General features: G+C 42.2%; 1 protein-coding gene across 2 annotated transcripts in view; it reads left to right on the top strand.

Moving 5' to 3' along the window:
* prdm6 (PR domain containing 6) overlaps positions 1-22,140 on the top strand; it is an 81,898-nt gene that overhangs the window by 38,810 nt on the left and 20,948 nt on the right. For both annotated transcript variants that reach the window (XM_030060591.1, XM_030060590.1), the window contains 2 exons: positions 4,080-4,204; positions 15,308-15,698. In XM_030060591.1, coding sequence (XP_029916451.1) covers positions 4,080-4,204; positions 15,308-15,698 — 516 coding nt within the window. The remainder of the gene's footprint in view (positions 1-4,079; positions 4,205-15,307; positions 15,699-22,140) is intronic.

The following is a 22,140-nucleotide window of genomic DNA, read 5'->3' as shown; positions in this document are numbered from 1 at the left end:
GTTTGTTTTAAGCACATACGGGGCGCCGCCTGTTTGCAGGCCGCTCTCTCTTCATCCTGGGAGGTCATTTGGGTATGTTTGATTTATGGCCCCGTCCCTCCCGGCTCTATTTTCACATGGAGCCCCCCCCCTCACCCTCCCCAGCCATCCACCCCCTCGGTGTGGAAAGAATTAATAAAATGCACACATAGATCTTCAGCAGGCCCGATCCGCCGCAGAGGCTGAAGCAGCAGCAGCGCTCACACATTTATAGATCTTTATTATTTTTCTTCTTCATTCGCTTTTATGAAAGACCCGAGGCGTCTAGAAGCCCCGCCCCTCTCCTGCAGTTTGCACTGTTTCCCTCCAGTGAGACTCTCTGCTTCCCCTGCCCGACATTTATCAGACAGCTGGAGGTCCAGGAGGAGCTGGTCTCCATGTTCACACGTTCTCCGTGTTCACACGTTCTCCGTGTTCACACGTTCTCCATGTTCACACGTTCTCCGTGTTCACACGTTCTCCATGTTCACACGTTCTCAGATGTTCTCCGTGCAGACCGTCAGATGTTCCTCACAGTGTGCTGCTGCTGCTGTAGTTTCAGATTTTTTTTAGATTCTAAAGTAAACAAAAACGATTGTTTGTTTGTTTCTGTCTTTTTCTTTCTTTCTTTCTTTCTTTCCTTCTTTCCTTCCTTCCTTCTGTCTTTCTTTCTTCTTTCCTCATCTTTTTTCTTCCTGTCTTTCTTCCTGTTTCTTTCTTTCTTTCTTTCTTTCTTTCTTTCTTTCTTTCTTTCTTCTGCTTCTTTCCCTCCTTCTTCCATTCCTTCCTTCATTATTTCTGTCTTTCTTCCTTTTATCTTTCTTTTTCTGTCTTTCTTTCTGTCTTTTTTTCTTTTCTGCTCCCTTGTCTCCAAAAGGGTGGAACTATTTTCTGCCGCAGCACTGCCACTGTATCGCCTCATAGGCTGAACATGGGGCGTTGTGTGGTGATACAGTGGCAGTGCTACGGCAGAAAATCGTTCCGCCATTGTTGAAGCCAGGGGTCTGAAAAGAGCATTGAACGTGAAAGTTAAACAAGCGTGTGTCGTTGTGCATCCTTCAAAATCGTGTGACAGGGAAGGATTTAAAGGACCGAAATTGGTGGATGCATTTTGGAGTGAGGATACCCGACCCGAGTCTCGACGGGTCGCAGCGGGACGGGAAATTATGCTCAGGCTTGCGTCGGTCACGTCGCCCGGCCCGATTTTAATGTCAGTGAAACTCTAGTGTTAAAAAAATAAAAATGATGGACCTGCTGTCTGTTCTGGGCAACTTCCTGCAGAGTTCTAGAGTTTACGTGATGCCACTGAAGGCAACACGTAGGCTATTTCAGGTGGTAAATGTAAACTAGTGATGGAGGACATGCAAAATTTCTGGCTCGGGTCGGGTTCAGGCACCACTGTATGGGTAAGGATCCAAACTGTCACTTTAAGGTCGAGATGAAAATGCCAAAAATGCCAAAAACATTAAAAAAAAAATCAATTTCTTGTTAAATGTATGTCAAATTTCAATATTTTTTTTCTTCCAGTACCAAAATACAACACATGAATGGACCAACCAGTTTCAGCCAATAATACGATGACCGGAAGCTGGCATCCAACGGCAACCTCAGTGTTTGTTAAGACACGCCCACTTTTCAACGTTCAAATCAAATTCCTCTCAGAGTTTTGTCCCACCTCTCTGCCTTGTTTCACCTGGACATACGTCGCCATACTGAAGTTTCATCTGGACTTAAAAAAGAAATCAGAACTTGGGTCGCTGTGTAAACACGAGCCTTGGGAACCTGGATGATGTTGGATGTGATGTTGAAATATCAGGATTTGAATTGTGGCAGATGTTTTTTTTATGAGTTTGGACGTGACACCGAACTGGGGTTTTGGATCGCATCGAATGTCATGTTAGTCAAATCAAGTCAAACTTAATTTGTACAAGACTTCTCAATGTGCTTTGAATTATTTGGACATTTAAATGCGGTTGTGGATTGGATCATATCTTTTGCTTTTTTCATCCAGAGCAGCTTTCAGTCAAAGAGTGGGGGGAGGGGTGTGCCTCAGGTTCCTGCTCATGGGCACTCTGGCAGGGTACGTGGTTGTGACAGCCATTGAACCTCCTGACTTTTTGGTGATGATGTCATTTGTGTTGTGAGTCTGCCACCACAGTGAGGAAAGATGTTGGAAAGTAGTTTTAAATAGTTTAAGTAGAGGTTAAATAGAGGTTAAAATGTTAAATTGTGGTTTTGGATTTGGAGTTTGGTCATGTTGTTAGAGTGATGTTTTCGGTGTATCAGAAATTATTTTAATCGCCGGCGCGGCCTGGGAGGATCAGTTAATTGAGGGTGTATTTGTACAACATTATTAGTCATTAGTTGGGTTTCTCATGGGTGGATTTTTTCCCATAAATCTTTTGGTTTATTCTCTTGTGAAAACAAGCACTTATCAGTTCAGAATTTCCATTTCTGACTAGGAGAGAGTCACTCATGCCATCTTATCATCCATCTTGATTCCTGTAACTCACTGTGTTTTGGTGTGAGTCTGACTCATCCAGATACAAAAAAAAAACAAAAAAAACAAGCAGTTCTGGCACTTCTGTCTCTTTATGTCGCCCTTACTTCCGCTTTGCCACAGAACAGACTTCAAAATGCTGTGGTTTGTTTTCATGTGTTGCAGGGTGCTGCTTCCCGGGAGATTTCTGTCTATTACTGCTACTAATATATCATAATAATCTTACTGGTTCAATGCTTTTTAATAAAGAAGAGAAGAGAAAATGCAGACCTGAACTGGTGAGGTGCTGAGTTAGTGGGCAGACATCAGAAAGACGGGATGGACGCCGATCATTCATAACTCTGATGCAAAATTATTTATTTTGTCAAATATCAACATTTTGGCACATAAAGCCTTCTTCAGAGTAAAGACAGTTTAAAAAAATATTAATATAATAATATAATATATATATATATATAATATATAATATAAGAAACAAATGTTGTAAAGTGCAAAGTAAAGTTGAATGAATTCAATCAGATGAAATATACCTGAAAAATAAAATTGAAATATATATATAAGCAGTTCTTGAGTTGAGGGGGGATGAGGGTGGATGGCATCCCCCCTGAAATAAAAACAGTCAAAATCATCCCCCCTGTAAAATTGCTATCCTCACTTTTCATCAAGTGAAAAAAATTTACCACCCCCCCCAAATTTTTTTTTACAACTCGACTACTGTATATAAGTGCTAAAAAGTAAGACAGTTTAAGATGAAACAATAAAATGAAAGAGGAAAATATGAAGTTAGCAGTTGGCAGAGATCATTTGGTTTTACAGTGAGGTACAACAGAGTATCGTCAGCATAGCAGTGGAGCAGTGTGTTGTGTTAATGTGTTTATAGAGAACAAGATGGGGCCTAGAGTGGAGCCTTGTGGGACCCCACAGGTAACACTCACAGAGGAGATGTTGTCCATACAGAGGTCGTGCAGTCATGTGACCTGTGTGGTTTACAGTGTCATTTTGGTCGGCAAAAACACCTCTAAGCAGTTATGTTGTTATGTGGCTGTCGAGGTCAGACCTCTGGAAACAGACCAGAGAGTACTGAACATTCAAAAATGCTGACAGGTCATCGGTGCCCAGGATCCATACTATTTACCTTCTTCAGTTTTTGGCACACACTCCATAACTCACCAGACAGCTGGCCTCTTGTGCTTCTAGATGGGTAGGACTTTGATTTTTGGGCTTGTTTCAATGTGTAATCAGTCACAGTTTTCATGAAACGTAAAATATTTAGAAACTGTCCTGAGACATCTAAGTTCGAAAAGTCTTTTTCTTCTTCTTCTTCTTCTTCTTCTTCTTCTTCTTCTTCTTCTTCTTCTTCCGCATTTATCAGTGGTTTTCTGGTTTATGCACTGTTGGTTTTCCACAAATTCAGTTTTAAATATTTCATTAACAGTTTTAGTATTTTTACATTTGCCAGATTGTGCCTGAATGTGACACCCGTTGCCAGAATAAACACACCAACATCATCATCATTTTAGTAATCATATGTTTTTATGTGTGCGTGTGTGTGTGTGTGCAGGTCCTGTATCTTCTACAGAGCGTGTATGGACATCCCCAGAGGAACGGAGCTGCTGGTTTGGTACAACGACTCCTACACGTCCTTCTTCGGCATCCCGCTGCAGTGCATCGCTCAGGACGAAAACTGTGAGCAAACACCACAACTCTGCTTTTCATTTTGCTCCACGTACGAAAAACTCAGCGAGTCAGTTTGAGAAAACAGAAAACATCCTCAGTGCAGTTCAGTGAACCTAAACCCAAGGTGTGCTCTATATGCTATAGCTACTAAAGTTTGACAAAAGACGTAAGACATTCTGTCATTTTTATGCACGATGTCTGACTTTATCAAAGATCAATCAATCAGTGAATCAACAGATCAATCAATCAGTCAGTCCTAAACAAAGCCAGTGTTGGGGGTGTAATTTACTTTTTGGTGAAGTCACTTTCCGTTCAACCTGCCTTGTTTCACCATCTTTTCGACAAACCCCAGATAATGCACGAGAGCTTCTTGCTGTAGTGCACTGTTCCCATTTTTTTTTTTTATTGTTGCTGCATTGCATTCTGGTCTATTGAGGCTGCAGCATTGCATTCTGGTCTATGTGCTGCTCCTCTCTGCCGTCCTCTACAGTGGCTTTCTCCCTGTGTGATTGTTAACCCTAACCCTAACCCTAACCCTAACGCCGGTGCAAAATGGCGGCTCTAGAAAGAGGAAGGCCTCGCTCTTTGGTTGTGAGGGACCGACACCAAAAGCTGACGTTCACTGCTTAGATCACTGAGATACTTTCTGATATCCAACTCCTGGAAATATCTGGACGTGACGCTGCCTTCTCTCTCAGAGGAAGCCGGGCATCATCTGAAAGCCTCAGATGTGAGTGTTACTATCACCGTGGAAATGAGTCGGATTACCGTAACAGCTAAATCCTCCAAACATCAAAACCGAAGCGGATTCCCAGACTGCCAAACCGCTCTTCACCAACAAGTCTGTCTTTGGGAAAAAATACAACCATTTGCTTTGGATGTCGCTCTAATTTTATTACCGACATGATTTAAACGGTTTGACTGGAAAAACCTTTTCCCCTCCGCCACAATAACAGCGGAGCAAATACGGCTTCCCTATGAACTCGCCGTTGTCTGATTTATTTGTCTGTGGCGGACGAGTGGCGGCCCGGGCCAGCCAAAACAAAACACAAAAGTGTTTTATTTAATAAAAAATGTGGGCACACGGAGAGCCGGTGATGCGGCGTCAACGCTCTGCAGCGAGTTCCCGGCGCTCAGCGACCGCCTTCACAAGTCTCTGTCAGGGGTTTGTTTTTTTGGGAAAGGAGAGACGAGGCGGTTTGAGCTCAGCCCTCCGCTGCTCTCTCCTCCTGCCCCGTGCAGCCGACATGACGAGTCGTTTTTTATCTTGTATTGAGGTTTGTCAGGGTGTACTTTAGCTTCCAGATTTAAGGCTGATGAAACCTTCCTAAAATCCACTGGAAAAACACTCCAACTGAAAAGCAGGCCGCGCCTCTCAGCTCCTGAAAGTGGAGATATCACGGCTGAGAGCGTTTCCCCGGTTTCACAGCGAGAGCAGTTTGCAGTTCTGCATGAAGCCGATAAAACACGAAGCATTTTGTATTTTTAAAGATTAAGATTCAGAAAAACAGATGAAAGGGAAAATATTTTAAATGCAATTACAGCCATTTTGCACCAAAAGTTTGATTCTTGAGCAGTTGGACCTTCATGTTATTTCTGACTAAATAGAATGTGTTCATTGGACCACCGGCGAGAGCTTTCCAGTGATAAATCAAATACAGATATCAAATATCAAATATCAAATATATCAAGTGGGTCAAGATGTCTGCTCCTCTCTTCTCATACTAGCAAAGCTTCAGATGACTTTAATTTTTAACTAAATAATTTGACCTGAAGTAATGAAACCTGGAGTGAAGAAACTTTGTTTGCAGACGTTTTGCCTCTGAAAGTGTTTTAGATGAGCAGCAGGAGCTCAGATGTCTGAGCTGGACTCTTTTATTAACTAAAACCAAATCGACTGCTTTGTCATTATCTTTTGTTGTTTTGTTGTTCTCGTCTCTCTCTCCTTCTCTCTCTCTCTCTTTCTCTCTCTCGCCCTCTTTTGTTTACATCTCCTCCATTTTCTGCCCAGTCAGCCTGTTTGCATCTTTTCCATCCAGACTGTTTTTCCATGGATTTGACAGAATAACTCGCTGAAACAAAACAAAACTCAACTTAAAAAAAAAAAAAAAAAAAAAAAAACTCCCTCTTCTTTGACATTTTTTGTTCTTGCACAATATGCAGATTGAATAAAAAGGGGAAAATGTAAAACGGGTTTTTAATCGCTGGAATCTAAATTGAAGTGAATTGAATTAGGAGCTCGTCTCTGGCGGAGTCGCGGTGAAACAGGAGAGCGCTGATTGCAAATTAGAGACGTTTCGCCCACAAACTGGTTTGTTTTACAGATGGCACGACTGTTTTACATGGCACCGCTCACCCTGACACACACACACACACACACACACACACACACACACACAGTGGTGTTTCTATGCTTATGAGGACCCTAAACATTGGAGGGCAACTTGCAAGCAAAGTAAAATAATCATCACAGTTCATATCAACACGATTAAACCATTAATTTAACAAAATATGCTCAGATTAGTAGTAGTAGTTCTTTATTCCGAGTAAGTAAAACAAATAAACAAACAAAAAAAGAAAAGAAAAGTAATCACACAGTAATGGACAGACATAAAATAAATAAGTATAAAAATTAAATGAAAACAACACATAATGATTAGTGATACGCATTGTTTATGGATTAAAAACAGCATGCATGACAAAAGTAGCATTACATCTGGATTTATTTATTTACGGTATTTCACGATGATTCATTTTTATTTGCGGGATCACGTCAGGGGGTGTCATTTAGTTTTCCTTAAAGGATAAGTTCGCCGTTTTTTTTTTTTTTTGTTTTTTTTAATTAGTTTAATTTTATTTGCAACAATAAACAAAAAAAAAAAGAAGAAGAAGAAGAAGAAGAAGAAAACATGAGTCAGCATGCAGAAGCTGGCTGTGCCTCAGGTGATAAATAAAGTGTAACTGGAACCTGAACAGTGACGTCACGTCAGCATGAGCTGTGAGACGACTTCTCTTTGCATCAGATTATAATTTATAAAACGCCACTTCACTCGACAAGCGGTTTATTAGATAAAGACTTTCCATGCAGAAGGAACTTCACATGATCTGAACCCAATCTGAAGCAGCTGGATCTCCGTGCTGACACTGAAGCACAGCATGCTGTGTGTGAAGAGACCAGTGAGATGATTTATTACAAAAACAATTGTATTCCTAATTCTTAATCCCTCTTCCTTAATCCCAAATGGAAGTCGTAACCCTGAATGTTCCCGCTGAGGAGGGAAGAGCGAAACGTCTTCACTGTAGATTTTCCTCATCTGTCTTTTTTACCCATGTGGGGACACTTGGTCTTCATAAGCGCAAGTACACACACACACACACACACACACACTGTTGGAGTGCACACAAAGAGCAGAGGATTGGCTTTTGTTCCAGCCTGCAGTGAAAAAAACTCGCTCACATCCAAATTAGATGAAATTCGATTATGGCTGTTGTGCAGCAGCGGGAGGAGAGCGGCTCTGCTGCACGTCACACACACACACGCACACACACACTCACACACACACACACAGGCACACACACACATCTGGGTTTCCTGCATGTCGCGGCTTCGTTATCTGCTGATTGAGGCGCAGAGCGACAGTGAACTGCGACTCTCAGCAGACATTTAGACGTCTGAGTGTTTCCACGTGCACACACACACACACACACACACACACACACACATTCACACCAGGCAGGTCGTGGATTTGAACCAGCAACCTTCCAGTGTGTTTGGCTTTAATGGGACTTGGTGGACCTTTGGCACTTTTCTCTGATGTTTTCAGTTTGAAGCATTTCGATCTCATCCCAGCGAACACGTGCACCGTCACTGTCTGTTCTCTTCACCGCCGTCCAATCAGATCGCAGCAGAGGCGGGTCTTTCCTCTCCTATTGGTTCTCTTGAAAACAGAGGAAAAAAAAGAGCGAAAGCTGGAGGTTTCTCCTTCTGCCCACAAACAGAATATCATGAGAAAATAAACGGGATGAGGTTTCGAGACAAATTGGTTCCACAGCTGAAATGCACGGCGAGTTTCTTCTTCGTCTGTCGGCTGAGTGATTGGCGGGAGCTGACTCTGCGGTTGCCTAGCGACAGCAAAATGACGCCCAAGTGGTGAACCTCAAGTTTTGGAAGACGACAGAGCATCAATCATGTTTAGCGGCTCTACTGCTGCCTTTGAGCAAGGCAATTCCCCCCCTGCTGCACGCACGCACACACACACACACACACACACACACACACACACACACACACACATAAAAGCACTTACACATCAAACACACATGCAGGCACAGCAAATCAAATGCAAAAGACACGCAAACACACAACAAACAAAACGCACACATTCAGCAGACTACTGAGCGTGCACACACACACACACACACACACACACACACACATATACACACTGTAGTTGTTTACTCATGCACGTTCCATCCAATCAGAGGCTCCCAGCTTGACGCTCTGCAGCTCGGTCGCCACTTAACAACAACAACATGTGAACCCAAACTTACAGAACTGAACTTTATACTGCAGGGTGTGTGTGTGTGTGTGTGTGTGTGTGTGTGTGTGGACACGAAGGAGCAGAGGAAGCAGACAGTACATGTCAGAGGGAGATCCAGGAGCCTTTCACTTCACAATATAAATATAAAATAAATCTAATGTTTCACTTTGGATACATGATGCATTTGTATATTTAATGATTTTGTCTTTTTTCATAATCAGTTTGTTTTTATTGTTGTTTACCGTGCTCTGTTGGTTTTACATGTGAATGAAGCAAACTGAGAACACAAAAAGAAGTGAGAGAAAAGAAGAGGAGAGGAGGGAGAAAGTTGGAGAGAAGGATGGAAGAGGAGGAGAGGAGGTGAGGGGAGGAGAGGATGAGAGAAGGGAGCGAGGTTTGAGGAGCAAGAGAGGGAAACAGAGGAGAAAGAGGAGCGACAGAGAGAGAGAGAGAGAGAGACAGAGAGAGAGAGAGAGAGAGAGAGAGAGAGTAACCAAGCATTTAAATTATTTTTAATGTGATGCTCCTTTAGCCTTTAAAAAATATTTTCCTGCATGAAACTTTCATATTTCCAGATTAAAACTGAGCAGACTGACTTCAGTGTCACAGGGAGAGAAGCTTGTTGGGTTACAGTGAACGTAGTGTGCTTTAATCAGAGATGGACAGAGTACTCCACCCCTGTACTTGAGTAAGAGTAAAAATACTACTGGTCAAAATTTACTCCGTTACAAGTAAAAGTAGCTCAGTCGACATGTTACTCTTGTAAGAGTAAAAAAGTACGTGCTTTTAAAGGTTCTTAAGTATCCAAGAGTACATGCTTTTAAATTTACTTAAAGTAAAAGTAAGAGTAAGAGTAAATTTCTTATTTTTCACATCAATGAATTGCTGAAATTTTTTCAATTTATAGGACCTTGAAACTGTTGTTTCAGAGAGTGAACTCTTTGAAACCTCCTGCACTGATGTGCTTGCGTGTAGGGGATGACGTATTTCTGCTTTTACGTAGATCCCAGTGGAGAACGTGTACTGTGATAGGTTTCCTTCTTTGACAAACACAGCTTGTGTCCAATAGTATTTTAGACAAAAAAAAAAAAAAAAAAACACAGCCAACCTTAAAGTAACGAGTACTTTTCAGCCTCCCTAGAAATTTACTCGAGTAAGAGTAAAAATATTTGTCTTGGAAATGTATTCGAGTAAGAGTAATAAGTATCAAAGAAATCTAATACTCAAGTAAAGTACAAATCCTCAGAGTCTGTACTTAAGTACAGTACTCAAGTAAATTTACTCTGTTACTGTCCACCACTGGCTTTAATATTACAGATTACAAAGTAATAGTAACTACTGTAGTAATTTGCAGTGTAACGTTATAGTAATTACTACAGAAGCACTAATTAAGTTGAATATTGCAGTACAAGTTGAGGTGAGCTGATGAGGGATGGATGTGACTCCTGTTAGATGGTGAGGAGGAAGAGGAGGAGGGAGGTCGCTGTTCTCCATCCTCAGGAACTTTGAGCAAGGCATTCAAGTCCCGACTGCTGCAGAGGCACCAGAAAATACCAGGAAAAATCATTTCTATCCAATTAATGCCACAAAAAAATATTTTTATTTGGTAGAAGTGCTGAAGGAGGAGCTTTTGTTTTGCTTTGACCCTCTGACACCTGAGTCTTTTATTTTTTCTTAAATTATATACCTTGGTCTATGAAGATGCAACTTTTATTTATTTTTTATTTATTGTTGGTAAGCATTGGCTCTTTTAAGGATCTTTTTTCTTTACATTTGTTTTATATATGTAGTATATATTTTTTCTTTGACTTGTTCTTCTTGCCCTCTAGAAATGTATTTTTAATCTGATCCTAAACCTTATTTTTTAAATGTTTTTTTTAAGTTACCTTTATTTATTTAAAAAAAAAAAAAATATATTATTGTATTTATTTTTTTGTCCTTTTAGATTATTTTTTAGAACAGAGTCTGCACTTTCCAACAAAACATATCTTCATAGGGCAGTGCAGCAATTTTAAAATATTTTTTTGAAAAGAAACAAAGGGAATTTTGAGCAGCGGCGACACGCTGAGGTTTCAGAGGCTTGTTAGGGATCTTTGACCCTGCAGCCAGGGTGTGGACGGGGTTCGGGTTCGGGGACTCTTCACTGACGCTTTGATCTGGAGGAGAATCTGGGCAGGGATGAAGGAGAAATTTTCCTCACCCTCAACAGCTGCTGCCATAGTGTCCTCGAGCAAGGCACATGAAGCCAGAGACATACTAGGGGTCTGGAGAACGCCTTGCAGTCTACACGACTCTGCTCACGAGGTTCCTCTGCCTCCTCATCTTGTATTTAACCCCCGACCCCACCCTGAGGACTGAAGACAGAATCAGGCTTCGGAGTCCTGGAGAGTCCTAAGCACCAAAACTGCATCACCGATGTTTCACACTAAAGGACGATTTCTCCTGTGAGCTCCATGAAGGTCCAGACTCACCAAACCGACAAAATACCCTCCATACCAGCAGGTGGCAGTGCTCTGTATTTGTCAGTGGAAACCAGAAGACCCAGGAATGCAGATGTAGCCTACAAACCGTAAATAAAGCAGTGCTTACCCACCGTTCACGCCGCAGACGGTTTTGTAATGTAGCTCCTCCTCATTCAGAATAAGTTTTAATTGGCACCCATGTTTTCAGGCCTTGGTCGTTCTCTCTCATGCACTGATCTGCAAAACTGAACAGCCAATCAGATTGATCTCTTTCTCACCAATTCAACAAGCTCTATCGGTCAAAAAGCCGCCAAAAAATCTGGTTCCGACTAGCGCCATCGGTGCAGGACACACCACAAAAAACTAGTGCCACAGACGCTCACCGATGGCCAAATACTGTCCAACAGCCAACCATCGACGAGGTGTGTCTCTGAAAGACCCCAGGAAATGACCTCACGTGACCTCCACTTCCTGTAAAACAGAGCATCTTCAACAGTGACATCATCCTGCACCAGCAAATTTCAACCAGTAAAAATCTTTAAACATTCTCTCTCATCCACCTGATCCCTTCAAACATCCCATTTGAACAGGAAATACATCAAATCAAGAAAGTAAGAGTCTATTTCATGGGGTCTTTAAGATTATGCAAATGAACAACCCGATATCTCGCCAAAGTGTGTGACAGACCCGCCGCTTGATGAGAGGAAAACGTGTCAGTGTCACGTTTTGCATCGCCGAGGCGTCACAACGACACGCAGGAGCTTCAAGACGCAGGTGTGCAGTATGCAAATGTTAGCTCGTTAGTTAGCTCGTTAGCTGACCTTAGCTAAAATGCTTGGTTAAGGTGAGGTTAAGGTTAGGGTTAGGGTTACCTAGCAACATAGCCCCCAACCAAAACGTGACACCAGGTGGGTTTCCATCCTCCTGTTTTTATTTGCATTTTCAATTTACGCATTAAAAACCTGAATGGAAACACTGACAGTTAAAAAAAAGTTTTTCCTCTTGGGGAAGGTGGAAAAGTTGGTGTATCGATAAAAGGAAAATGTGAATAAATTGCTATGGAAACAAGTTTAGCCAATAAACGGTGACGTTTGTAATCACGTGACGTCCGCTCCACTGGACAGACGACAACAACAGCCGCTCTGTTTGGACCGAAGAAGAGACTTGAACTTTTCTTGAACTAATTAAAGAAAACAACATTAATGCAAACAACTGAGTTTTGATTTCTGACTGACGCCTGTAACACGTCGTCACGCTGTGCCCTCTTCTTCTGCAGCGGTATAAAGTCACCCGGCTGGAGGATTAGCGCCACCTACTGCTCACCTTGATGAACCGACTCCAGATATTCACATAAGAGACGTGAATGGAAACGCGCAGAAATTTGCATTTTGTTTTGCCCATTTTCTGAAAATTCGATTAAAATTTGCGATACATTTGGATGGAAACCTGACAACTTTCCTGAGGGGCTCCAGCGGCTCCGTTTCACGCTTTGCCTCGACACCGGGGCTGCAAAGAAGGCAGAGGCTGAACGTCCCGGGGAAGGTCCTCCGGTGTGTCCCGGGCTGAAGGCACAGCTGCTCCAGGCGACAACAGAAAACTGTGTGTGTGTGTGTGTGTGTGTGTGTGTGTGTGTGTACTGTTGCAGCTCTCAGTGTGAGTGAGTGTGTGTGTGTGTATGTATGAGTGTGAAGCCAGGCCCTCCTGAAACACAGCGTGGAGCTGAGTCAGCTGTCCTCGGCTAAATATTTAAAATGTGCCGTCAGTGGTAACGGAGTGTTTTCTCCGAGTCGCCGAGGGCCGAGGCGTCGCTGCTCCGTCGACTCGGACCAGTAAAGTTTAGAGCGCGACCCGGCCCAGCTGTGGGCAGCGAGCCTCGACTCGAGGCAAGACAAACCCTCGTAATGTCGTTTCAAACATATGAGACATAATGAAGGGTTATGAAGCGCAGGTCTGTCAGCGGGTCAGACCGCAGAACACAACACAGATGAATTCTGGGTAGAGCCAGGGAAGCTGGCATGGGCCGGTTCACCCCAAGATCTGATTTACGGGCTTTTATATAATTTGTTTTTTCCTTTCATGCTCTTTGTGTTTGCCCATTTCATTTTCCTTTAATGCTTAATTCATGTCATTGTGACGCATATTCATATTTTTTTTTTTGGCATTTTTATTATTTTACTGGCTTTTAAAAACTCACCAGAACAGAGTAACAAATGGCTTTGTAAAAGAAAAAATAAAATCTCAACAAAACAGAACAAACAGACTGAAACACAAAAGGATAAATGCACAATGACATTTCATTTGCTGTAAAGCAGCTTAAACCCTGGATATAAAAGATAGTTTATCATTATTATTGTTAGCAGTAGTGGTAGTAGAAGCAGCAGTAAATGTAATGTGGTAATTATAGTGGTGACAAAAGTATTAACAACAGGAATAGGAAGGCTATTAATAGCAGCAGTAGTAGTAATAGTAATAGCAATAGTAGGAGCAGTAATGGTAGTAGTAGCAGCAATATATTTGTATTAGTAGTGTTAGTATTTTCAGCAATAGTAATAGTGTTATTGGCAGTAATAGCAGGATATTATTAAAAGTACTAGTAGTAGTACTAGTAGTAGTAGTGGTAACAGAAGGCTCAGTACTAGCAGTAGTAGTATCACTCAGTCATCCAGGTGAATGAAAATACACCAGTTACAGGTTACAACTCCAATGATGTGGTAACAAAAACATGTTTGAGACCAGTTTTGGGCCCCCAGCCACAGTTTGCACCCCGCTGTGGCCCCAGCGCAGCAGCAGGCCTGTAACGGCACTAACGAGCAGACTCCCATCAGCGCGAGGCTTAACGAGCTGCAGTGGAAGCAGCGGTCCGCCCCGAGCGAGCGGCGCCTCTGTCCTCTGTTAGCTCAATGTGGTTCTGACTCTGTGTTCCCGTCTGGATCAGAGGCAGAGAGCGCCTTGCTCACAGACACAGCGGCAGCACGGGACGCTGTGTGGGACTCATTACAGCAAAGAAAAAGCATTTAAAGGGCTTAGAGGCTTTCACATGACAAAACAAGGCCCAGGCGGCCATGTTGGAGGTCCTCAGGTCCTGTGGGTTCTGCATGTAAATGTTAAGATGTGTGGATGGTGACCCCTGGGGAATGCCTGCAAACCTACGCTTGAGCTTCTGTAGGAGCAGTTAGGGTTCAGGTCAGCCTCAGGGATAAGGTTAGCCTCAGGGGTCAGGTTAGCTTCAGGATTCAGGTTAGCTTCAGGGTCCAGGTTAGTTTAAGGTTCAGGGTTAGGGTTCAGGGTTCAGGTTAGCTTCAGGGTCCAGGTTAGTTCAAGGTTCAGGTTCAGGGTTCAGGTTAGCCTCAGGGTTCAGGTTAGCTCCAGGGTTCATGTTAGCTTCAGGGTTCAGGGTTCAGGTTAGCTTCAGGGTTCAGGTTCAGGTTCAGGGTTCAGGTTAGCTCCAGGGTCCAGATTAGCTTCAGGGTTAGGGTTCAGGGTTCAGGTTCAGGGTTCAGGTCAGCCTCAAGGTCCAGGTTAGCTCCAGGGTCCAGATTAGCTTCAGGGTTAGGGTTCAGGGTTCAGGTTCAGGGTTCAGGTTCAGGGTTCAGGTCAGCCTCAAGGTCCAGGTTAGCTTCAGGGTTCAGGTTAGGGTTCAGGGTTCAGGTTCAGGGTTCAGGTTAGCTTCAGGGTTAGGGTTCAGGGTCCAGATTAGCTTCAGGGTTAGGGTTCAGGGTTCAGGTTCAGGGTTAGGGTTCAGGGTTCAGGTTAGCTTCAGGGTTCAGGTTCAGGGTTAGGGTTCAGGGTTCAGGTTCAGGGTTCAGGTTCAGGGTAAGGTGCTGTGCTGAATGATGAGCGCATATAAAGTTTCATGTCATGTTTGCAGCTAATGTTGTTTACTTTACTAACCCTAACCCTAACCCTAACCCAATGTTGTTAATCTTTTGTAATGCAAATGAGAAGCTGGTTTCAGCTCATGTGGGCTGCTCAGCTCGTACCTGCACCCTAACAGGTGTCGTCACTGCAGGGCTGATGGGAAGCTGCAGCTGCATGAGCTCTCCTTGTTTTCAGGATGAAAACTTCATGGCCAACCCCCCGTAACTTCATGTTTTGCTCTGTGTGTTCAGTAAACGTTCCAGCCACGGTGATGGAGGCCATGAGCAGACAGGACTCCCTCCAGACCTTCAGCAAGAACGGCAAGCCCTCCTCCTCCTCCTCGTCTTCCTCCTCCTCCTCCTCCTCTTCCTCCACCTCCCTGCTGCGCTCCATGGTCTTCCCGCACTCGCCGTGCTCCAGAAGTTTCTCCCTGCTGGACAAGGCGGGGGTCGGGGGCCAGGTGGAGTCCAGCTTCGGCCAGCTGGGGTCGAAGAACCAGCGGGTCCTGGCGAGCCCGACGTCCACCAGCCAGCTGAGCACCGAGTTCAGCGACTGGCACCTGTGGAAGTGCGGCCAGTGCTTCAAAACCTTCACGCAGAGGATCCTGCTGCAGATGCACGTGTGCACGCAGAACCCCGACAGGTGAGACGCACTCAGGCACCGGACACCATCACAGCGCCACCAACAGGTAGAGCCACGCCAGCTCTAATTACACGGTTATCATTTTGGTTATTAATTGATTATTTTATCCAATAAAACTGCCAAACACTGTCTGATTCATACAACGGCACAATAGGGCGGCTGTAAGGGGAAAAAAAACTATGCAGCCGGGGGAGGAGGGGGTAATATATATATATATATATATATATGTATGTATAAGATAACAAGTTGTAAACTCACAAATAAATGCGAGAAAAGCCACAAATTTACAACAAAAAAAAATCTAAAAAAAAATACTTTTCTCTTTTTTCTCGCAAATTTGTGACTTTATGATCTCAGAATTTTTGATTTTTTTTTTTGTTTTTTCTCATTCTCTTTAATCTCAGAGAATATCCAATTTTTTGTAATAAATTTACAGCTTTGTTTGCTTTCCTTTTCTCCTTTGATATCTTTGTAAAATTAAAATGAACTTGTGATGAACATTTTGCATTATTTTTGACACTTTATGGACTAAAAGTCTAATAAATAAATAGATAAATACATTAAAAAATAAATTAATTAATTAATTAAAAAAAAAAAAAAAAAACCTAGATCATTCAACAGTGGGAATAATCATTAGCTGCAGCCCCAGATGAGAAATGTGGTTTTGACTTTTGTGCTGCATCCAGATCATTTTCCTTCCTCAAACTGTCAAAACTGATTTTTGGATCTTTTTCAAATGGATGAAATATTCAAAGTAAAAATGAAACATGCCTTAGTTAGCTCATATTTTTTTCTGACAACCTCCAAAATGCTCAGATGCTGAGTGATTACAAAAAAATATGTGTTACTTAAGATAAAAAAAAAAAAAAATACTACTAATAATTTAACTGCAGTTTTTAACCTGAAGAATCAGATCCACCTCAGCTAATACAGAAACACAGAAACACAGAATAGCAGAGACCCAGGAAGCATTAAATATTCAGAGTTAGAGGATGTTAAAGGCATCAACATGATTTTACACTGCATTTAATTTTTGTGTTAAACTTAAAGAAACCAGAACCCCTGAAACTCCTCGGGTCAGACTTGGGAGGACAGTACTTCAGGTTTTGTGTTTATGCTGCATAATTATTTGTGCAGCATAAACTCACAGCGCCTCCAAAACTACCTCATTATTGATGCTTTTCTTGCTCAATAATAAAAGTATCATTATTTTACCGCCGGTGGTCGATGTCGAGTCCTCCTTTCTCCATCCATCCTGCAGCAGCGCGCCGCACAAAACTCTCCATCCTAACAAGTCATTTAGTCTCACATTAAATCCTGTTTTCATTCAAACAAGTTTCAAAAAGCCTGCCAGCGGGAAGAGATAATACCACCTGTTTCCAGTGCACTTTCACTTGTTTCAGGATTTTTTAAAAAAATAAATCTATTGATAAAAGGCATAAAATAAACATCAACTTTAAACAATTTGCACAGTATTAACACAGCACGAGTCCAAAAGTCCAGTCTTTACCTCATTATCAACACATTTCTCTCCCAGTAATGGACTTACAATGCATTTACACTGAAGTGGTTTTATATTTACTGCTGGTTGTCAAGTCATTAAATCTTACCTTCAGTGTTTCAGGATTTTTTTTAAAGTTTAAATGTGTTGAAACCAGGCAGAAAAGGCAGATCAGCCACTAGGATCAAGAAAATGACACTTGATTTAATAAAATTAGCAAAACAAGTGGAATGAAATCTCATCCCACTGGCAGATTTTTTAACTTGTTTGAGGAAAAAACAAGATTTGAACACCGGAGATGAGGCTGAAGGGCCTGTGAACATGGGGATTTTTTGCTGTGTGATGCAGAAAATGTAAACAAACTGTAAAATCTGAATACAAAACTCAAACGAACAAGTTACCAGACGGTTTCTGAGTCATGACTGTGGCTGAAAACGAGATTTTTCTCCTTGCCGGTGGAGGCGAAGCGCGGCGGCGGTGTTTGATGCCTCCTCCTCCTGTGTGACGCTGCCACTTGTATCCTGCCGGTGATAAAACCAGCCTCAGGCTCAGCTCAGGGATGAAAAATGAAATATAAATATGACACAACGTCAGAGTTTTTCTCGCTGGAAATAGTTTTTCAGAAGCAGGTGGAAAACTAGACGCCGCTGTCAGTAATTGATGACTTTGGTTGTCTTGTCATCACACCACCAGTGTGTGTGTGTGTGTGTGTGTGGATCAGTGTGTGTGGGTGTGTGTGATGGAGAGTGTGAAGAGAGAGAGAGAGTGTGTGTGTGTGTGTGTGTGTGTATAACATCTGCCAACTTAATTATATACAGCATGGATGGAGGGTGGATGGGGGAAGGAGGGCAGAAGAAGAGATGTGGGGATCTGTGTGTGTGTGTTTGTGTTTGTGTTTGTGTGTGTGTGTATCGGGTGGTGGTGGTGGTGGTGGTGGGGCGATGTATTGGAAATTTTTTGCTTAGCTTTATTTTTTGCGGGGTGAGCCAGAGCGGCGTATAAATCAGCGCTGTGCGTCAGTGAGAAATACCTCGCCTTACGGTGACGGGGCCAGGAAAACAGATGCCACTTATTCAATAAACTAATACTCATAGGGAAGAAAAATGTGGGCTGGATATGGAGGGGGGGAGCCGGGGTCGATGCCGAGCTGCCTGTCAATAGGAAGGTTTTATGGGACAGAGGAGCAGATAAAATTCAGCTGAACAAGCCAAACAGAGTCCTATAGCCCCGCAGACGCACGTATGCCGGAGTCAGGCTGATCTCCGGCTGCCGTTTGTGGAGGAAGTTCACCGACTTCCACGAGTTTGGTCCTTCCAGCTGAAAATCACATCCTGACGGCCACAGCTACACCAAAAGTTATTTTTCTAACTCTGGAGGCAAATGGCTCAAGGTGCAAGATCGTGTGCGTGAGTTTTTTTCCACGCCCTACATTGTTTCTGTGCCATTTTTTTTTTTTTTTTCAAAATAGAAGCAGCCCCACGCTCCCTCAGAATAAAACTGAGTGCCTTCACATGGACTTCAGAATCCCAGTTATTTTTTTTATATTTTATTGTGTCAGGAAATTCAGACATTACATCCAGATCTTATCATTTTGGACATATTTCATGTATCCTTTTTTGTTCTTAATGGACAAAACATGGACACTTTTTTTTTTTTTTTTGTGCATTTGTGCTTTTATACCCCTCACCCACACAGAAAAAGAAAAAAATGGAAGAAAAAAAATAATAATAGTAATAAAATAAAGTAAATATAACTGCTAATCCATCTCCTCCTTCATGTGCAAACAATTATGACTACAATAATAACAACAATAATAATAATAATACTAAATGCAGTAAAAAAAAAAAAAAAAAAGGTTATTAATAGTAAAAAAAAAAAAAAAAAAAAATTAAATTAGATCATATTTGTTTTTGTTTTTGTTTTTGTCAGATGAAAGTCTCCAAATGTGGTCCTTCTCACAGTTCATCATAAAGGAAACATTTTAAACATTTGTTTAAAATTAAGAAAGCCCATCTTATGTTATGATCGGGTTTTTGATGCATTCCGTTTGTGCGTTTGCGCATGGAAACATCACATTCCGATTTCGGAAACCTGGAGCCCTAATCCCAGTTAATCCCAGCTGCAGTTCTCCAGAAGAAACCGTTGTATGTACACGTCTTCATCGTCTTTCATTTCTCCTCTGGCTCTCCTGTGGATGAGCCCAGTCCACCAGGCAGTGTTGGTATTTACCAGAGCTGAGCCGCTGTAATCCAAAGCGGTTTGGTTTTCAGCAGCCGCAGTCAGATTAATTTAAAGTTAACAGTTCCAGAGGAGAGTCAGATTTCCAAACAGCTGGTTGGAGCTGTAAACATCACAGGTGCCTGCAGGAGTCATGTAAACACTCGCGTCCATGTAAAGGCAGTGAGTGTTTTAATAACTAAAATGTGACATCTGGTGTGAGGAAACTGATCTGAGGTCAGGCGGTGAACATGGACAGTGCAGGCGTGTCAAGACGAGTCAAGGCAGGTCAGTTTAGTTTCTTTAGCCCAATATCACAGGTTACATCTCATTATTCTGCATGGCTTATAGAGCTGTTTCCATAGCAACATCAACAGTAAAAGCAAGAAAAAATATAAATTACGTTAAAAACAAATTGAATGTGGGAGATGTTATTGTCTGGAGAACGGATGAACGGCCAACAGAGAATCAGCTTGTGGCTCCTGTTTTTGATTAAAATAAAAAAATTAAAATTAAAAAAAAAAAGGTTGGTTTTGTGAGGAGTCGAGTCTCACCTGGTGGCTTATTAACAACATCACAGCTGATTAGGGTTAGCTGACATCATCTAATGAGCTAATGCCTTCAGCGACCAATCACAACGGAGTATTCAACACGGCTGTGCAGGGAAAACAGCCGAGTTACTTTTCACTGTCGTCAGGTAACTCTGAGACTCTGTGCTCACCTGGAACCAGGCAGGTCATCTTCACACACACACACACACACACACACACACACACACACACACACACAAACACACATAAACACTTGGCCACAGCCACTTCAGTCCTCCTTTCTGTGAAGTCTGGCTGCATAAGGATGTTGGTAATTCCTTATGATTCCCTTTAGAGGATTTGCTAATAACAAAAACAACAATAATAACAGGCTAATAACAACAACAACAATAAGTTTGTTCACTGGTGCAGTTCTTGCTCTACTGATAGAGACAGAATTATAGTTTATTTTACTTCTAATTTTAGTTTCAGTCAATCAAAACTCGACATGCTAATTAACCCTTTACATGCTGGACACCTTGCATTAATTTCTGGACTTTCTTTCTCCACCATGTACACTATTTCTGCTTTATACTGTCTGACTGGAGCAGCTGATGTTTTTTGTGCTATTGATGATCAGACGAGGCTGGAAAACACTCAGGCTAATAACATCATAGTATTTATGACACAGATAACACATTACCCCTCGTATGACCCCTGGACATTTTTGTCCATTTTCAAAATTCAAAACTCCCTCACAGACAGTCACCATCCTTACCAGAGTTGATTTTTGGTGAGGGGGTGTCATTCTGGGTGAAATTTCAAAATCTCAACTTTCAGCACAAAAATCCATTTTTTGAACCTGTAATGCATTTTTAACCTATCCATGACCCTTCATGGACAAAAATGTCCATTTTCTAGAAAGTGACCACCAAAAGGTCACAGGGGGGTGATTTTTGGCAAGAGGGGGTAATTTTGGGTTAAATTTTAAAATCCCAACTTTCAGCATGAAAATCCATTATTTGACCCTGTAATTCATTTTTACCACATCCATGACCCTTCGTGGACAAAAATGTCCACCTGTCATTTATCCATTTGTTATTGTTGCTATTTGTACTTATTATGCTCAAAATCTTTGAAGTGACTCATATGGAGTTACACTAAGTCACTTTTGACATGGATTTCAAGATTTTAACCCCTTCCAGGCCATTTTGGGGCCACCTCTGGGTGCTGTTTCTATAGAGGGCAAAACCACTAAAACAGGTGAAAGAGGTGTACCTTAGAAATAAATTGTACTATCTACGGTACTGTTATTGTTCAAGATTTACTGTGTTTATTGTTGTAAATCAAATATAATATTTTTCTCATGTTGAACTCTCATTTTGATTTTATTTCTAAGGTACTCCTCTTTCACCTCTTTCAGGTGTTCAAAATGGCCTGGGAGGGGTTAAAATCTTGAAATCCATGTCAAAAGTGACTTAGTGTAACTCCATATGAGTCACTTCAAAGATTTTGAGGATAATAAGTACAAACAGCAACAATAACAAAGGGATAAATGACAGGTGGACATTTTTGTCCACGAAGGGTCATGGATGTGATAAAAATGCATTACAGGGCCAAATAATGGATTTTCATGCTGAAAGTTGGGATTTTAAAATTTAACCCAAAATTACCCCCTCTTGCCAAAAATCACCCCCCTGTGACCTTTTGGTGGTCACTTTCTAGAAAATGGACATTTCTGTCCACTTGAAGGGTCATGATGGATGTAACTTTTTTGAAGGGTAACTCAAGGGTTACAGTGATGCTGTCGGCCCCAAAGTGACACGTTTTCTTCTGGTCGGTGATGCAGTTTTTCTGTCTGACAGACTGAACTGACCTGCCGCTTCTCTTCCTTTCTCCCTCCTCTTCCCCCCCTCCCTCCCTCCCGCTCTTTAAATCTCCCTCCTTCCTCTTCCTCTTCCTCCTCCTATTCATATTTATCGATGTTCAGCTGATGGGAGCGTTTGGAGCCGGAGACTGATGGCTCTTTAGATCGCCTTCTGATCCATCGCAGTTGGAGTTTTTTTTCGCTGACTGTCTCTTTCTCTGAAGTTTTTTCTTCCGTGTGTGTATGCAAGCAGATTTTGTGTGTGTGTGTGTGTGTCCATATTGTTGCAGCAAAATCCATCACCAGACGAGGAGTGTGTTTACGCCG

The sequence above is a fragment of the Myripristis murdjan genome, chromosome 9, assembly GCF_902150065.1.
Source record: "Myripristis murdjan chromosome 9, fMyrMur1.1, whole genome shotgun sequence".
In the NCBI taxonomy this organism is placed as follows: Eukaryota; Metazoa; Chordata; class Actinopteri; order Holocentriformes; family Holocentridae; genus Myripristis; species Myripristis murdjan.
This window is presented reverse-complemented; position numbering and strand designations above follow the sequence as displayed.